General features: G+C 44.3%; 1 protein-coding gene across 1 annotated transcript in view; it reads left to right on the top strand.

The window, feature by feature from the left end:
* The window catches only part of LOC136833816 (probable endonuclease 4), a 134,463-nt gene that overhangs the window by 18,741 nt on the left and 96,879 nt on the right, over positions 1-18,843 (top strand). Inside the window, exon 3 of the mRNA XM_067096106.1 lies at positions 1,772-1,886. Coding sequence (XP_066952207.1) covers positions 1,772-1,886 — 115 coding nt within the window. The remainder of the gene's footprint in view (positions 1-1,771; positions 1,887-18,843) is intronic.

Below are 18,843 nucleotides of genomic sequence, written 5' to 3'. Positions count from 1 at the left end.
ACCGGACTTACCTATGTCGAAGAATGCACTGGCGTTCTTCCTGAGGAACACGATTAGAGAAGCCCATTTATGCTGTCAAGACACTGATTTTAAACTTCTGAAAGTCAATGCTCACGAGGTGAGGGCGGTTGCAACTTCAGTGGCTTTTCAGAAGAATATGACACTCAGTAACATTCTGGGTGCCACATTTTGGCGTAGCAACTCTGTGTTCGCTTCACACTACCTGAGAGATGTGAAGACGACATACGAGAACTGCTGCTCGCTAGGACCATACGTTTCCGCAGATACAATCCTGGGGGCAGGGAGTGACACACATCCTATCCTATAGAAAATGGTTAGGAAGTGTTTTTTATGGTTGTTGGGTCGATTTCACCAGAGGCGGACTTCCCAATTTTTTAGCTTTAGTTTTGCTATTCTAACTTAGTTAGGCTTGGTCAGGTGGTTGTTTTTACTTCGTTTGCCCTCATTGTATGGTCAGTATGGTCTAGTCACATCGTGGTCACGCCCCCGTTGACAGATCATCTAGAACTCACCAGCTATACAGGTCACTACCTTGCTGGAGACTCTAGTAAAGCAGAAGCAGACTTGGGTGACAGTAATCACGAAGTCAGCTATGCTAACAGGTAAGGAACCAGGTGTCAATCACCTACATGTATTGTGTTTCCTAAATCCTATTCTGTCTGTACCCACCTCCAATGGTGGTATTCAGCTATATATATATCTGACAGGTAAGTCTCATGAACAAAATGATATTTTAATGATAAAATAAAGTTTGTTCATACTTACCTGGCAGATATATATATTCATAGTGCCCGCCCACCTCCCCTCAGGAGACAGTGGCACTAGAAAATCTGAATAGAAAATGGGAATGGTTCTGATACCCGCCTCCCAGCGGGGGAATGGGTACTAACCACCTGATCTCCCACTGCGTGTGTCGTAAGTTTTGAAATTCTGTCGGACTATCAGAGAATACAGCTATATATATATCTGCCAGGTAAGTATGAACAAATTTTATTTTATCATTAAAATATCATATTTACATTTTCTTTATAGTTTACTTTACTTTAAAATAGTTAAAACTATATAGAACACTGTAGTAGATGGTTTTTATTTTTAAGAAATAGCAATTAATTATTAGAGAGAGAAAGAGAGTGTGCAGTTCCCTCTTTATTTTTTCATATAAGAGAGAGAGAGAGAAAATTTAATTAATTTTTTCATGTTGACAAAAAATTTAAAATAATGATATGCAATGAATTATTAGAGAGAGAAAGAGAGAGTGCAGTTTCCTCTTTATTTTTTCATATGAGAGAGAGAGGGAAAATTTAATTTATTTTTTCATGTTGAGAAAAAATTTAAAATCATACATTTCCAGTCAATTATTTTACAATTTCATGAATTATTGCATTATTATACAGTAGTGTACAGCATATTATAGATGTCAAATTGTCATATTCTAAAACAATTACGGTATGTCTGGGAACCCAGACATACGCTCGGGACCATTCCAGGCACACAGCTGATTTGAAAATGATTAAGAGTAAATCCGTGCTAAATCAAAATTATCATGTTAGAAAAACATATATCCGTAAATATTTGCCCGTACTGTATTAAATAGAAATGTTATTTAAAGCCATGTTGTTTGCGAGGTGACTATTAATTTGCAATCTTCAGCTATTTGTTAAGAAAATTTTTATTAATCAGTCTTGATATGATGATGACCTTGATATTGCTAAATTTTTTTTTTTTTTTTTTTTTTTTTTTTCTCACCCAGGATGAAAATAAACAGCCAGTTCCAAGACCTGCCAAATATGAGAGCCTTGGGGAAGGCCCTCCCCCAGTTCCATCCACTGGGAAGATGTATGTAGGATGCCATGTATCTGGAGCAGGTAAATACAGAACATATATTGATCAAACCATCAGATTTCAATAATGTGGCTAGTCAACTGTTGTGTAAGGTTGGAACATATAGCCTAGTTTTGTCCATAGAGAATAACCCCTTATTTAAACTTTGTTCTTAATACTATGTAGTACAAACCTTTTATTTTACTTAGCCTACTCTGCATTAAATGCTGTTGTGTCGATCAACTCAAGTTTTGTTTGCAGTGAGTAGAGTTCTCTGGAGGGTGCCCCCATACTCATGGTTGCAGGTGTCATTAACTGCCATAGCTAATGAATATTTGTGACTACATTTTTCTTGACATGTACTTCTTTAATGGAAATAAATTGTGGTTTTGTTATCATCATTGCCAGGATGTATGGACTGTGCCCTGACTTTTCCCAGAGTAATTGAGAGTTAGTTAAATCAGCCATCTGCAACCCTAGTTGGAGAAGCAGAATGCTACTAAACCAAGAATGAAAGCAGCCAAGAAGGGAAAAATAGATGAAAGTGATGAATAAACTCTGGGAAATAACAAGGAAAAACAAATTTGTTAAAAAAAATAAACTTGAAAAGACTATTGTGCCTACTAAACAAAAAAACAAAAAAATCCCTTGCACCCAGTTTGAATTTCTGACATTCCAATGACTGAACTCCGTACATGAATGAGATCGTACTGTAGTTGTGTCAAAGCTGGTAAAAAATCCTTAGATATCGAGCACTACATGGTACATGATATAATTTGGGAAGATCTGAATGCAGAGGATGACCAATTATGAAAAATTAAATGGCTCTAACAAAGATTAATCCCAGGATCTTGAGTAAGATATTTAACAGAACTAAGTTTTGTTAGAGTTTATCTTTACCCCCCAATAATCAGCACCATGCCCTTGATTTTAGCTAAATCTCTTAACAGAGAGCAACCACAAGTCTAGGTTCAAGAGATAAGATTGATGCAATTAGAGTAGCATCAGTGACATAAACAACAGTTTGGTTTGTAATGCCAAAGAACACTACCATGAGAAACATTAGATATTAACCCTTACAGTCCAGGCTATATATACATTAACAACAACCCCAGACCAGGCAAACTTTAAGGTTGGCAAAATTAAAATAAACCACATCAATTGAAAGAGAATGACATGCATATGCACAATGTAAAAAAAAGAAAATTTAAGAAATTTTCTGTACTCACCTTAATGAGTTGAAAGTGAATATTTACCTTAATGAGTTGAAAGTGAATATTTCTGCGAGTGCTGAGTGGCAGGGCCCAGCTAACCGAAGAGTTTTGACTTGGTGCGCAGATTCTTTGCCAAAACAGTAAAAAAAAAATGCCAGCTGTTTTAACAAGTTTTATTCTAACAAAAAATACCAGTTGTTTAACGAGTTATTCTAATATTTTTGTACATGCAACTTACCCGTCAGATATATACTTAGCTATAGTCTCCGACGTTCCCGACAGAAATTCAAATTTCGCGGCACACGCAACAGGTAGGTCAGGTGATCTACCATACCCACCGCTGGGTGGCGGGAATAGGAACCATTCCCGTTTTCTAATCAGATTTTCTCTGTCGCTGGTTCCGGCAACATCTGTTGTTGGTTCCTCCTGCTTAGATTTTCATTTTTCGCTCGCTGAGGATTATTTTGGACTGACCTTTGGTGACGTATTGGATCTTTGGCTTGGCATACGCTTTTGTGGTTTGATTTTGATTTTGGCTTTGGATTTTTCTGTAAGAATGTCGGATCAGAGTGTTGCACCAGTTTTTCGTGTGTGTGTTAAGTCTGAGTGTAAGGTGAGGCTACCGAAAGCTTCGGTAGATCCTCACACTGTGTGTTCGAGGTGTAGGGGAATGATTGCTCGATTGATAACACTTGTGTTGAATGCGAGAATCTCACTGATCTGGAATGGAAGGCTTTGAGCTCTTATGTATGCAAGCTGGAGAAGGATAGAGTTAGGAAGGCTTCTTCTAGGAGCTCAGTAGGTCTCTTTCTAAAGAAGTAGAAGTAGAACCTAACACTCTTCCAGATTCGCCTGTCACTCCTGTTGTTTCAGCTCCTTCACCCTTCGTCGAACCTGCGGATTCGTCGTCGGAGATGGCTGCTATGAAAGCCACGATCCGCAAGATGCAGTTGCAGATGCGTGCTTTGGAGGAGAAGAAAGGAAAAAATGATAGTGATGTGTGTAGTGTCCCCAGTGTAGTGGAGGGGGCGTCTGACCGGCTCCGCATCGCTCCTAGGCCTAGACCTCTTCCAAACTCCCAGACCCAGTGGAGGAGGAATGTTGACAGCCGCAAGGGGGATGAAGAGCATTCCCAACGGTCAGGCGTCCCTTCGGCAGCTCCTGTTGACGCGTCCCAGGCTGCCTTAGATCGCCATAGGAAAGGGATCTTGAAGAAGTGTTTCTCGTCTTCTGCTTCCTCTTCGCCCAAGCGTGGTTGGAGTTCGGCCGAGGAGTCGCGCCCTTTGAAGAGGACTTGGAAGGCCCCGAGAGGAGACGCATTGGATTCCAGCCCTGAACGCTTCCCTGAGGGTTCTCCCGTTGCGAAGAAGAGAACTCGAAGATCTCCCTCCTCTTCTTCGGGGGGTCAGGAGTCCACCGAGCAGATCCTGGTTGGCCTCCAGACTCAGCTCGCTGCGCTTGCTAGCTCTTTGACCATGAACGCTTCTCGTAGGAAGGATGTCTCTGTGCCTGTCAAGTCCTCCAAGAAACACCTTTCTCCCAGCAAGCCTCCTTCAGTTTGCAAGCGATCTTCGCCTGGACTACGTTCTCCTGATAGAATTCCTTCCTCTGTGAAGCGCTCTTCTCCAGTTAAGCGCCCCTCCAGTAGCAGGCGCTTCTCTCCTAGGCACTCTTCATCGGCTGATAGCGCCTCTCCTCCCAGGCGCTCGTGCCCTCGTCGTCGTCGGTCTTCTCCTGTTGGAGATGATCTCTCTCCAGTCAAACGCTCGTCGTCTCGTAGAAGCTCCTCCCCAGCCTCCCTCCCTTCTGGTAGGCTCCCCTCTTTTAGTAAGGGCTCCTCTTCCGTTCGAGCCTCTTCTCCTGTCAGGCGCCAGTCTTCTAGCAGGCGCTTTTCCCCGGATCGACGCTCTTCAGTGGACAAAGGCTCCTCTCCTTCTAGGCGCTCTTCTTCTGGCAAGTGCCCTTCATCTTCCAAACGTTCTCCTCCTCCTGCAGGCCTGGAAGTTTTATCGGAGGACGAATCCCCCAAGACGTTATTGTTTCGGATTACAAGAGGTTAACAGCTTTGCTTGTTCAGGAGTATGGAGAATCCCTCAAGCCTGCTTCTCCTCCTTCTCCTGGCTCCATGCTTTCGAGCACCAAGGCCTCTAAGTCGTCCTTCCTTGGTTAAGATGCGTCCGACTATCTCGATGAAGAAGGCGCTTAAGGGCTTGAGAGTGGCTCTCTTCAAGAGGATGCTGGCAAGACAGTCTTCTCCTTGCCTCCCTCCAGGCTTTCAGGCAGAGCGGGAATGTGGTGCGAGACAAAGGAACCGATGGGGTTGGCTCTCCCCTCATCGGCTGGATCAGACTTCTCCTCATTGGTGGATTCTTCGAGAAGGCTCTTCTTAATTCGCCAAGGCTTTTTGGGGTTTATGTGAGTCGGATCATTTCCTCAAGGGCCTTTTCCGTGTTCTCGAAGTATTTAACTTCATGGACTGGTCTCTAGGGGCCTTAGCGAAGAAGAGTCTTGAAGAGGACTTGGTCAGCATGGAGGACCTCGGCAGCATTTTGTCTTGCTTAGACAAGGCTGTCAAGGACGGCTCTATGGAGATTGCTTCCCTTTTTGGTACTGGCTTACTTAAGAAGAGATCCGTGTTCAGTGCTTTTCTCTCAAATCTGTTTCTCCTCTCCAGAGGTCCTCCCTCTTGTACGCTCCTCTTTCAAGCCATCTTTTCCACAGGAGACGTTTAAAGAAGTGTCTCGTTAGTTGTCGGAGAAAGCGTCTCAAGATCTGCTTGCGCAATCTTCTAAAAGGATGAGACCTGCAGCTCCACTTGCAAAGAAGGAGAAGGCCCCCTTTCAGGAGCCCTTTCGAGGATCCAAGTCTATCAGGAGGCGTAGACCTGAAAGAAGAACAAGACCTTCAGGACTCCCAGCCATGAAGTCCAAGTGAGAAACAAGTCCTCCAGACGCCTGTAGGTGCCAGACTTCTGAACTTCGCGAAGCCTGGGCACAAAAGGGGCGGACGAATGGTCCCTCTCTATCCTGAGGAAGGGTTACCTCATTCCCTTCAACTCAAAACCTCCCTTGACAACAACTCCAAGGGAGTTATCGGCGAGATACAAGGATCCTGTGCGAAGGCAAGCCCTTATGCTAGCCGCCGATCAAATGCTAGCAAAGCTGCCATAGAACCGGTTCAAGATCTTCATTCCCGGGTTTTACAATCGGCTTTTTCTTGTGCCAAAAACTTCGGGGGTGGAGACCGGTGTTGGGCGTGAGCTCCTGAACGCGTATGTCATCAAGAAGAAGTTCTCGATGGAGACGACGTCCTCTGTTCTGTCGTCTCTTCGTCAAGGAGATTGGATGGTGTCCCTGGACCTTCAGGATGCATACTTCCACGTACCCATCCATCCCTCCTCCAGGAAGTTCCTAAGGTTCATGGTAAATGGAAGAACCTTCCAGTTCAGGGCTCTGTGCTTCGGACTTTCCACAGCCCCCCAAGTGTTCACGACCATTCTAAAGAATGTGGCTTATTGGTTACATTTAGAAGGGGTAAGGATTTCCTGGTATCTCGACGATTGGCTGATTCGTGCCAATTCGAGAAACCGTTGTTTGGAGGACCTATCTCGCACCTTAAGACTGGTCCAGTCTCTAGGACTTCTAGTAAACCTCGAGAAGTCCCAGATGATTCCTCAGCAGAAAATTGTCTACCTGGGGATTCTGATGGATTCTCGGGGTTTTCAAGCGTTTCCATCCCTGGAAAGAAGGGAACGCTGCCTTCAAAAGGTGACAGACTTTCTAGAGAAAGACAGATGTTCTGAGGGAATGGATGAGTCTGCTGGGGACCATTTCCTCGCTGGAACAGTTCGTTTCTCTAGGAAGGCTTCACCTAAGACCTCTGCAGTTCTTCCTGAACAATCTTGGGATCGGAAGTCCCAAGAGTTGTCAGACTCCTTTCTGATTTCGGACCAAGGAAAAGAACATCTCCGTTGGTGGTTAGACCCCCAGAAACTGGGTCGAGGAATCCCTCTTCAACTGCCGAACCCTCGCCTAGTGTTGTTTTCAGACGCATCGGAGTCGGGTTGGGGAGCAACACTAGGCTCGGAAGAAGTGTCAGGCACCTGGGAAACAGAACAGAGGTCCTGGCACATCAACAAGAAGGAACTAGTAGCCATACATCTAGCACTCGTCCGCTTCGAACGGCTAGTCAAGGGGTCAGTAGTGCTTGTAAATTCCGACAGCACCACAGCCCTGGCTTATATCAGAAAGCAAGGAGGAACTCACTCCTTCTCCCTTTACGTCGCAGCAAGGAGCCTTCTGATGTGGGCGGAGGAGAGAACATCATTCTCCTCACCAGGTTCGTTCAGGGAGAAAGGAATGTGAGAGCGGACCTGCTCAGCAGGAAAGACCAGGTGCTTCCACGGAATGGTCTCTACATCCAGAGATTTGCGAAAGGCTGTGGTTCCTTTGGGAGACCAATATCGACCTCTTCGCCTCACATTGGAACAAGAGATTGGAGAACTACTGCTCCGCGATCTCGGACCCCAGAGCAGTAGCGATAGACGGCCTTCTCTAAATTGGGAAGGTCTAGACGGGTATGCCTTTCCCCGTTCAAGATTCTAGGGAGGTGATAAGAAAGTTCGCTTCCTCAAAGGGCACCAAACTCACCCTGATCGCTCCTTTTGGCCATCTCAAGACTGGTTCACAGAGGTACTGGAATGGATGATAGACTTTCCCAGGTCGCTCCTCTCAGGAGCGATCTTCTCAAACAGCCCCACTTCGACAGATATCACAGGAACCTCCCGCTCTCAACCTAACTGCCTTCAGACTGTCGAAGGACTGGTTAGAGCGAAGGGATTTTCAGCGCAAGGCTGCGAAGGCCATCGCCAGAGCCAGAAGATCCTCTACCTTGCTCCTCTACCAGTCGAAGTGGGAAGTCTTTAGGAGATGGTGCAGAGCTCAGAAAGTGTCCTCTTCCAGTACCTCTGTAATGGATATCGCGGATTTCCTTATTTATCTAAGGGAACAGTGTAATCTGGCGGTTTCCACCATCAAGGGATATAGAAGCATGCTTTCCTCAGTTTTTAGACACAGAGGTCTTAACATCTCTGAAAATAAGGACCTTCACGACCTTATAAGGTCATTCGAAACGTCTAAAAACAAGTCCCCTAGACCTCCCAGCTGGAATTTGGACGTGGTCTTAAAATTCTTAATGTCCGATAAATTTGAGCCTCCTCGATCTGCCTCTTTCAGGGATCTAACCAGGAAATAGTTGTTTCTTTTTGCTCTTGCATCTGCTAAAAGATTGAGCGAATTACAGGCTTTGGAAGGTTCTGTCGGCTTTAAAAAGGACTCTGCAATCTGCTCCTTTAAGCCCCTCTTCTTAGCAAAGAATGAGAATCCTTCCAAACCTTGGCCTAGGAGTTTTGAGGTCAAAGGACTCTCCACTATATCAGGACAAGAGTTGGAGCACACTCTCTGTCCAGTAAGAAGCCTTAAATGTTATCTGGAGAGAAAGAAACAACTCGGGGGCAATACTGAAAGTCTTTGGTGCTCAGTCAAGGATCCTTCAAGAACTATTTCTAAGAACGCCCAGGCTTTCTTCATTAGAGATGTTATCAAGGAGGCGCATCTTTTTTGCAAGGACGAGCACTTACAGCTCCTGAGAGTGAATGCTCATGAGGTGAGAGCCATAGCTACTTCTCTGGCTTTTCACAAGTCTTGGTCCCTCCAGTCTATTGTGGACTCTACGTGCTGGAGATGTAACTCGGTGTTAAGCTTCTCATTATTTGAGAGATGTTCGCGTTACATTATGAGAAGTGCTTCTCTCTAGGAGCTTACGTATCCATGATTCAGTGCTGGGTCAAGGAGCTGAAGCTAATCCTTTTTTGTCTAACTAAGTTAGTTGTTCTTTTAATGCGTGGTTTTGTTTTTATGGTCTGTTGGAAGAGTGTTGGAGATAGCCTCTCTTTCATCTCGTATCACTAACAAGGTTAGGCTTGGTCAGGTGGTCGGGTTTGGTTATTAGCTCCTTGTAGTATTTTATTATTACTTAGCTCTGTCATGTAAGAGGGATAGCCCCCATTGATATGATTCAGGTAGAGGGCTCTGTCATGTAAGTGGGTTAATCCCCATTGACACGATCCATAACAGGCTCTGTCATGTAAGTGGGTCTTCCCCCATTGACACGATCCAGAAGGGCTGTCAGTCATAGGTCACTTCCTCGCTGAAGCTCTTGAGGCAAGCAGACTCATAGACAGCATCCATGAAGTCTTCTGCCCAATCAGGTAAGAACCATGGTTTTTTGTATATCCTACAACATATGTTGTTTCCCGTTTTTTAGTTATTAGCTGTCTCTTGCCCTCCTCCAAGGGTGCCAATCAGCTAAGTATATATCTGACGGGTAAGTTGCATGTACAAAAATGATATTTTTATGATAAAATAAAGTTTTGTACATACTTACCTGGCAGATATATACGATTAATGGCCCTCCCAGCCTCCCCTCAGGAGACAGGTGGAAGAGAAAATCTGATTAGAAAACGGAATGGTTCCCTATTCCCGCCACCCAGCGGCGGGTATGGTAGATCACCTGACCTACCTGTCGCGTGTGCCGCGAAATTTGAATTTCTGTCGGGAACGTCGGAGACTGTTGCTAAGTATATATCTGCCGGGTAAGTATGTACAAAACTTTATTTTATCATAAAAATATCATTTTTGTACTTGAACTAAAACAAGCAACAATCACTGAGTAATTTGCGGATGAAATATACAAAGATGTAAACTTGTTTTCACATTTGCAAACAAGTTTTCTCCAGCCCCTCTGTTCCCCACACACACACACACACACACACACACACACACACACACACACACACACACACACACTCTCTCTCTCTCTCTCTCTCTCTCTCTCTCTCTCTCTCTCTCTCTCTCTCTCTGAAAAATTCGTCAGCAAACATATGTCATATTTTTCTTTAGTTCCTCAAAAAACAAGTGCGCTTTTGTTTGAATGGTCAAGAGGCTGAGTGGCATATACTTTTGTATCTGGTCCTCCATCCACATGACCAGTAACTGCTCCATTTCTTCCAAAAGCCGTGTCCTCTTCTTTGTTATAATCGTCGAATATTATTTTTGTGATTAAATACATTTTTTATTATAAAAAATTATTTACTAGTTTTCAGATATTGATATTAATTTAAACAGCAAAATATCAATAAAATGTATTTTTTTTTAAATTCATTTAAATACATGTATTTCTTAACTTGGAGAGAGAGAGAGAGAGAGAGAGAGAGAGAGAGAGAGAGAGAGAGAGAGAGAGAGAGAGAGAGCCATGTAAGCCTGGGGAAAGAAACAGGTTTGTAAGCTTTCCCCTGCTAATCAACCGGTTTTCTTTCTCTTTAATGTGAACGCTCCCCAGCTCTCTAAACTGGTTTTCTCACCTCATAGAAGCCACTCAGAAATTATATTGAAATATTAGTGATATTGAAATATTAAAATATTACTGTAAAGTGTTTTAGGATTATCATTTAAGGTATACAGTTCATGTAAACATAATATCAGTTCACCCCCTGACTCTCTCTTTCAAGTTATTCTCTCGTTCTCTGTAATAATTCATGAATAATTTAACTTATTATTTAATGTAAGGCAATCCTCTCTCTCTCTCTCTCTCTCTCTCTCTCTCTCTCTCTCTCTCTCTCTCTCTCTCTCTCTCTCTCTCTCTCTCTCTCTCTGTACTGTATACAAGTATATCCTATAATGAAATATGAATTACTGTATCATTAACTTAAAAATATGAAACTAAAACTCCAGGAAGTTCACAAAACCATCTCCGAGTGAGTGCATGCATACATATGTATGGGTTACAAATTTTTTATTGCTTTGATATATGCTCCATGATATCACGCTATTGTCTGGAGGGGTTGGAAGTAGCTAGCCACAGAGCTTGTAGCACTGATGCTTTGTGTATACTAGTCAGAAGGGTGAGTTGTATTTTCTCTCTCTCTCTCTCTCTCTCTCTCTCTCTCTCTCTCTCTCTCTCTCTCTCTCTCTCTCTCTCTCTCTCTCTCTCTCTCTCTCTCTCTCTCTCTCTCTCTCTCTCTCTCTCTCATCGAAATATGAGTTACTGTATCACAAAAATAAAAATACAAAACTAAAACTGTATGAGAGAAAATGGCTATGTCTGAATATAGGAGCAGCTTGATTAGTTTTCACACGTAGCTGTAAGCCATATATTTTTAAGGGTAATGTTGTAAGATGATTTTGAAATTATATTAAAGTGTTTTAGGATGATAGTTTAAAGAGTATTTGGTGTTTGAAGTATAAAAGGCAGTAAACTATTAACTCTTTGTGAGCAGGCGTTGTCAAATGACGACTATTTATAGCCTTAGGGTAAATTCCGGGTATGAACAATGAATGAATTTTGCGGGAAAAGTGTTTCATATTACTTCCATGGGCAATAAATGACTCCTGGCAACTCTTACAGCAACTATAATAGCTAATGGATACAGGACAGAAAGATCAGTTTGCCTCGAGATGTCGAAGGGGAATGTTGTCCACCATTCCCATCCAAGGATGTGTTGTAAATGTTTTACAATAAATATGCTGAGAATTTGTTACTGATTTTATTTCTCATCTGTTATGGTACTGTGTGAGCTGTAATTTTACAAAAAAAAAAAAAAAAAAAATTTGAAAAAACATTTATAACTTGGAAATAGCATATTTGTTCTAACACGATATACAGGGTCAGGCAAAATGATCTTACACATTTGTAGGTTAAATAAACGGCAAATAAAGTAAAGAAACAAAAGTGTTTTTATTTTCGAAAAGTACATATAATGCCATTTTTTTTTCATATAATGCCATTTTGTTTTGTTTCTTTATAATGCCATTTTGTTTTGTTTCTTTATAATGCCATTGTTTTTAGTTTCTTTTTCAGTTGCTGCCATGAATTGGACTGGTGAGCATCGCGCTTTCATTGTGGAAACGTTTATCAAAAAAAACGAATCTAACTGCAACACAAAGAGCGTTCCGTTTGCACTTCAATCTTGGTAGACATGATCCCGTATCAGCTCGAAACACGATCTTGTTATGGTTTACCAACTTCAGAGCTATTGGATCTGCATTGAAACGAAAATCAACCGGCCGACCTCGCACCGCCAGAACTCCAGAAAATGTGGCAGCGGTAAGAGCTTCAGTTCAACAGTCTCCACTCCGTTCCACATTTAAACGCGCCCAGGCTCTTAGACTTTCCGAAAGAAGTTTGCGAAGAATTCTTCACAATGATCTTCAAATGCATCCATACAAAATTATGTGAACTCTGATCAATATTGTGAGATGCTAGAGACTTTTCTCAGACCAAAATTGAATATGCTCCACGATATGGACAATGTTTGGTCTCAACAGGATGGGGTCTCAACAGGATGGGGCAACAGCCCACACTTCTCGATGTGCGATGGGGATTTTGAGGAGGATGTTCCCTGGTCATTTGATCTCATTGCGTGGTGACATCGGTTGGCCCGCCCGTTCACCAGATTTAAATCCGTGCGATTTTTTTCTCTGGGGATACCTCAAGTCAAAGGTATACATTAATTGCCCTCGATCTATTGAACAACTTAAAGATGCAATTCGTCAAGAAATTACTGCCATTCCACATGAAATGACCTGCCGAGTTATAGACAACTTTCGTGAACGCCTTCGACAGTGTGTGGACAATAATGGATCGCATTTGACTGATTTAATTTTTAAAACATAATGAAACAAAATGGCATTATATGTACATTTCAAAAATAAAAACACTTTTTTGTTTCTTTACTTCATTTGCATTTTATTAAACCTACAAATGTGTCAGATCATTTTGCCTGATCCTGTACAAACTATTGGTCCTTTACATTAGGAATTACTTTTAGCAGAGCTGGAAGCAGCCACTGAACTTTCGAACAAGGTGGTTAGTTTGTTAACTACTGTCCGGGAGGCGGGAGTACCGCCTGCCCGGATGTAAACATTCCAATTTGCTTTCGGCTGTCGTGCGTTGCAGACGTGTTTCTCACTCTCTGTCCTGACTGCTGTTGAGCTATTTTTCCCGGTGGGATCTTTCTTGTTTTTCCTTGTTTTTATAATGAATGTTGATAAACCCAGTAGGCCCTCCTTCCCCCAGCATGTATGTCCTGGGTTGGGAGGGAAGAAGTGCAATAGCTTCATCACTCGTAGGAGCGGACGATCAGGGCATCCTCTCTGGGGCCTCTCCTCGCTCGGGGGGCGGCGGGGATTTTTTCCCCCAGAGCGAGTAGAGGCTTCCTCTTTTGGCCCGACTTTGCCTTCAGGTTTGGCAGTGGAGGCGTGTCTCTGTGGCCAGGTCTCTGACTTTATATATACCTGGCTGCACCTTGGTCTTCCTGGCATTCCATCATTGGAGGGCCTGATCTTGCATCTGTCCGGCACTCCTGTGACGACCCACGCAGCTACCACGTCCACCAAACCAACCGTCACCATGACGTCATTCAGCAAGCTGCCTGTGACGGTGGGCTCGCACCTGGGCACCCAGATATCAGCTGCTCCTGCTGCATCCAATGCCATGCCACTGCCTCCTGGCTTCCTGGCCCCGTTATCTCTGCCTGGCCCCTCCAGTATGGTCACGTTATTGGTGCCTTATATCTCTGTGCCTGCTGTTGCCAACCCACACTCGTTTTCGACTCCTGTTCTGGCTCCTGGATTTACTGACTCTCGGCCCGGCCTGACTCCTGCTCATGCTCCACCCGTGCCGTCTACCCATGCACCAGCTCCTGGCTTCCCTGGCTCCCGCGCTGTTCCACTGCCTGGGTAGCTGCTGGCCTGATCACCAACGTCTCCACAACCCGGGTTGCTCCTGCTTCCCTGGCTGCGTTTGCGTCTTCTGCTCTTCCCTCTTGGATGGGGGACCTGATTGCCATCCTGAAGATGATGACAAAGAAGAGGTCTGGGAAGGTGTCGTCGTCCTTGTCGTATGCTACCTCTTCTTCTTCTTCTGAGGCTCGCCAGCTGAAGAAGAAGAAGAAGCTGTCTCTCCCCCCAAGAGGTCTCGCCCCGAGACTTCTAAGGGGTTGCCTCCTTCCACAGGGAAGGCAGTGAGATCTCTCATCGGCTCTTCCCGGCCCACGTGCCAGGTAATTGATTTGTTACCCCCGGGTCATTCATGTTGGGGGCAGAGGGCATGCAGACCACGGTTTGCACTCCCACCGCTGTGCCGAAAAAGCCTGGTTCTAAGGCTAGCACTGTGTCAGACACTCATTCACGAGCTGCGCTGAGTACCTGGGTTTCTAAGGAGACCCGAGTACCCTGGTCTGGTACCGGAGAGACCTCTCTTCGTACTGACTTAGGCACAGGACGGGAGAAAGAGTCCGGGCAACCAGGTGTTTCAAATCTTCCTGCTAGCACTTCTATGAGTGTCAAGCAAGGTTCCCGGGAAGGTGAACTGGTCTCTCAGGTCCGGACACCTGGCGAGACAGAGAAGAGGTCCCCTGCTCAGTCTTCCAGAGAGGTCACGGCCTCAAAGAAGACTGGGGCCCGTCTAGAGGACAGCGCAAGTTCTCCCCCCAGCACTCAGATTCTGAATAGCCCTTTCTATGACAGTGGTTACATACTGGAGGCTTGGCAGGGAGTCCGTTCTTCGGGTGAGCTGGCTCTGAGAGACGTCCGGGTGGCACTGTGTGCCGGTGAGATGTGCTGCAAGACAGGTTATAGGCTTCCCAATTGTCAGCCATACGACAGCCTTCCATGAGTTTTGGGTTGCTTGTCGTTGAGGTACACAGCGAGGTACCCAGGAGCACACTGGAAGAAATCTGACAGCATCATCCAGTTAAACAGGTCCTCAAACTCAGTGCACATCATGGAGTAGAGCTAGCGCTGACCAGCTCAGGGTCTGGTGATAGGCCCATGCAGCCCAGGTCTGACCAATTTCTTTCGGGAGGCCCCTAAACCGCTGTCTCCATTTTTCCAGTGTATTCTCATAACCCTTAGTTATTACCCTCTGAACTTCATCCATGTTTCCCTTTACCACTATCCAGCAAGCAGATGGCAGCTTTTGCTTTACCTTCCTTATGTTTGGAGAAAAGTAAGGCCCTCTCTGTCTCTGTGGTGCTCTAGTTTCCAAAAAGCGCTTTTACCTCTAACCACGCCTCTGGCTTGTTGTAACTCCACTTTGGTACCAGTGAATTTATACTAGGTATAGGAGGATTAGGTGTGGGGTTAGTGATTTGTTGTTGGGCTAGAGCCTCATCACTGTCTTCTCAAGCCTTTTCCAGCTCAAGCTCCTTTTCCTTCAGCGCTAGTTCATACTGCCATTGTTCTTGCTGGTGTGCGATGCTCTTCATTCTTTCTCTCTCTTCTTTTGCTCTTCCCTGTCTGCCTGTTCTCTTTCTTCTTTTTCCAATTCATACTTCTTTGCTCTTCTTTCTCCTTCCTTTGTTCTTCTCTCACCTTCCTCTGTCTTTCCTCTTTTTCCAGTTCATACTGTCTTTGCTCCCCTCTTCCTTGTTTCTCCTTTTGGAGTAAGGCATCTAGTTGTGCCTGTGCCCACCTGGTGAGTTCTTTTTCCAGTGAAACCTGCCTCCTTCCCCAGATTCATGAAGATTTGGTAATATTCTGCCAGCATGGTTCTGGTAGGTTAGGTCATATTAAAATGGCCTGGAAATTAAAAGAGCAATTTGGGGGAAGTGTCCCATAACTTTGGTGACACTCCGCTGGAATGGCACCTTTCAATAAGGTGGCACTGTGGCTGAGCATGCTGTTCAAAGGTCACACTATTGGAGCAGTCCTTGGTTAGCAAAATCCTCATGGGTGGACACGCTATTGTTGGCATTCTGTCTCAATGCACAGGTGCCGTTTGTGTATTAACATAGGACTTATCTTGGTGGCACTGGGTGCCAGAGGTTCTGAAGAACGACACTGGTAGTCGTACAAACCAATTGCTTGAAACAAAAGGGAATGGCACTCTGCACGAAGCAGAGCACACACGATGAGTGAAAGAAAAAGAAAAGGTAAGAAATTTCAGGTGGGTTACTCGAATCCAAAGGTAAAACCCTTGGTTGGCTCTTGCTGGCGGCTAGATCCAGAGAAATAGGGATGTGGCGGACTTCCTTTCATGCAGGGTCTGGTAGTCTTTTGGGTTCAGTGTCCCTTAGACCGGGTCCTAGCGGTATCTATCACTTGCTTGGTAATGTGCATTCAGTGTGCAATATGTGCTCATGGTATATGTAGGTCTTAAAAGTACCCACTTGCGGAAGACATTTTGAATAAACTGTTGTTAAGTTTAACTTGCCCCCTAAATTATACTGTGATGCAGAGGATTTATGTTTGTCAGTTTTTTTTTTTTTTTTTATAGAAACAGCTCAAGTACCCGCTATGTCGCCTAAAGCTCGTAATGGAAAATGTGTAAAAAAAAAAGTATTTGCGTATATATATAATATATATATACAGTAGCTCACCGAGATAACGGATTAAAGTGTCCAAGCCTACCCCACCATAAAAGAAACTTGGATACAGTGAACCCTCGCTACTTCGCGGTTCGACTATCGCGGATTCACGACTTCGCGGATTTTTTCCATTACATATGTATATTATAAGAGAAAATATATAGTGGATTTTCCGGAAATTTCAAAAATAGTCGCGATATATGAAGACCCAAATATTTCATTAATTCCATTAATAATTATTAATATCTGCTAGTACTGTTGGTTCATTGCATTATGACATATAATTCAGTACAAAATGAAATTAAACAAAAAGAGAATGTGATCATACGATAATTCATTATAGTACTAGTAAAATTAAACTGAACATGAAACACTAATCAGATGCAGTCTGACATTGTCATATTTGAATGGTGTAAGGCTGCTGATGGCTACATATATACTAATTATAAAATACAAATGTAATGAATGTGCATCTTTTCATGAATCTTTTGTACTGCATCCAATAATATTGTTTGTTGCAAAAATCACATCTCGAATAAACCTATACTACTACAACAAAAAAGCATAAAATAGTGTAAAGTATATTTGAATTTGAAACTAGCATGTAAGATGGGCTGTGATTGGTTCCATTGGTGATAGATGACGAATCAGCTCCCAAGTTTTGTAATCTCGCCTGTGATTGGGGTTTTGACTGTTTCTCCGACCCAGCAGCTTCCCTTGTCTCTGACCCGCAGCATCTTCTCGCGCCACTTCATTTCCGCTCTCTCGGTAGATAGATGCTGTTTACATTACCAGTGCTGTGCGTGACAGTGTGTGTTTGAAGTTGAACTTTTTTTAACTTTGTTTAACCCTACAATGGCTCCCCAAGCGTTCTGCTTCTGCTAAGGCTGGTACTGAGCCTAAACGCCAACGGAAAATGATGACGATTGCTGAGAAGGTGACACTTCTCGATATGTTGAAGGAAGGGAGAAGTTACGCGGCCGTGGCCCGCCATTTTGGAGTGAACGAATCCACCGTTCGCTACATTAAGAAGGATGAGGCGAAGATTAGGAAGACGGCTGCCATCACCTTTAGCAAGTCAGCAAAGCGAGTTGTTATGGCTCGTAATAAAACGATCGTCCGTATGGAAGGTGCTTTGTCAATCTGGATTGCCGACTGCCGGAAGAAGAAAATAGCCTTGGATACGAACACCATCCGAACCAAGGCTTTGAGGTTGTATGAGAATTTCGCGGCAAAGGAACCTCAAGATGATGGCGACCACGCTAAAGAAGAAGAGGAAGACGACAAAGATGATGTAGATGAACCTCAAGCAGGGACATCCACTGATTCCCAGCCTCAGACACGACGTTTTACCGCCAGCAAAGGATGGTTCGCCAAGTTTCAGAAACGCTTCGGCCTGAAAAGCGTTTCCCTGCATGGCAAGGCTGCTTCCGCTGACACGGTTGCTGCTGAAACTTACGCGAATGAGACGTTCAAGAATATTATCGCTGAAGGTGGATTCAAGCCCGAACAAGTCTTTAATATGGACGAGACGGGTTTGTTTTGGAAGAGAATGCCATCGCGAACTTTCCTGTTCAAAGAAGAAGCCAAAGCCTCTGGCTTTAAAGCATTCAAAGATCGTGTTACCCTCGTGATGTGTGGCAATGCTGCGGGATTTTTGCTAAAGCCAGGGCTTATTTATAAGTCGAAAAACCCTCGTGCTTTGAAAAATAAAAATAAGAATCTCCTTCCCGTGTATTGGATGCAGAATCCAAAAGCATGGATTACGAAGATGCTGACCTCCAACTGGTTCCACCAGTGTTTTATCCCACAAGTCAGTAAATATCTCTTAGAGAAGGGCTTGCCATTTAAGATCCTTCTCTGCGACTGATCTTTCGCATGAGGGCATTCAGGTTGAGTTCCTGCCACCCAACACAACGTCCTTAATTCAACCGATGGACCAGGGGGTTATCAGGGCGTTCAAGGCCCTCTGCACGAAGAATACCTTGGCGGACCTCGTTGCGTGTGTGGATGCCGCCCAAGAAGATGAGGATGAAACATTCAATTTGAAGGCGTACTGGCGGCAGTACACAATTGCCATGCCTTCAGAACATCCAGAAGGCACTGCAAGAAATGAAACCTGCTACCGTTAACACGAGCTGGAGGAAGTTGTGGTCCGAGATTGTTTACGACGACGAGGGATTTACGCCTGCCGAGATTCAACACTCTGCAGTACAGAAATCTGTGCAGTTGGCTGCGATAATTGGAGGTGACGGGTTTGGCGACATGACGACGGAAGACGTTGACGAGTTGTTGGACTGCCATTCCCAGCCGCTAACTGACGCAGACCTCGAAGACCTGACAAAATCAGCCAGTGAGGAA

Source organism: Macrobrachium rosenbergii, chromosome 4 (genome assembly GCF_040412425.1).
Source record: "Macrobrachium rosenbergii isolate ZJJX-2024 chromosome 4, ASM4041242v1, whole genome shotgun sequence".
Taxonomy (NCBI): domain Eukaryota; kingdom Metazoa; phylum Arthropoda; class Malacostraca; order Decapoda; family Palaemonidae; genus Macrobrachium; species Macrobrachium rosenbergii.
This window is presented reverse-complemented; position numbering and strand designations above follow the sequence as displayed.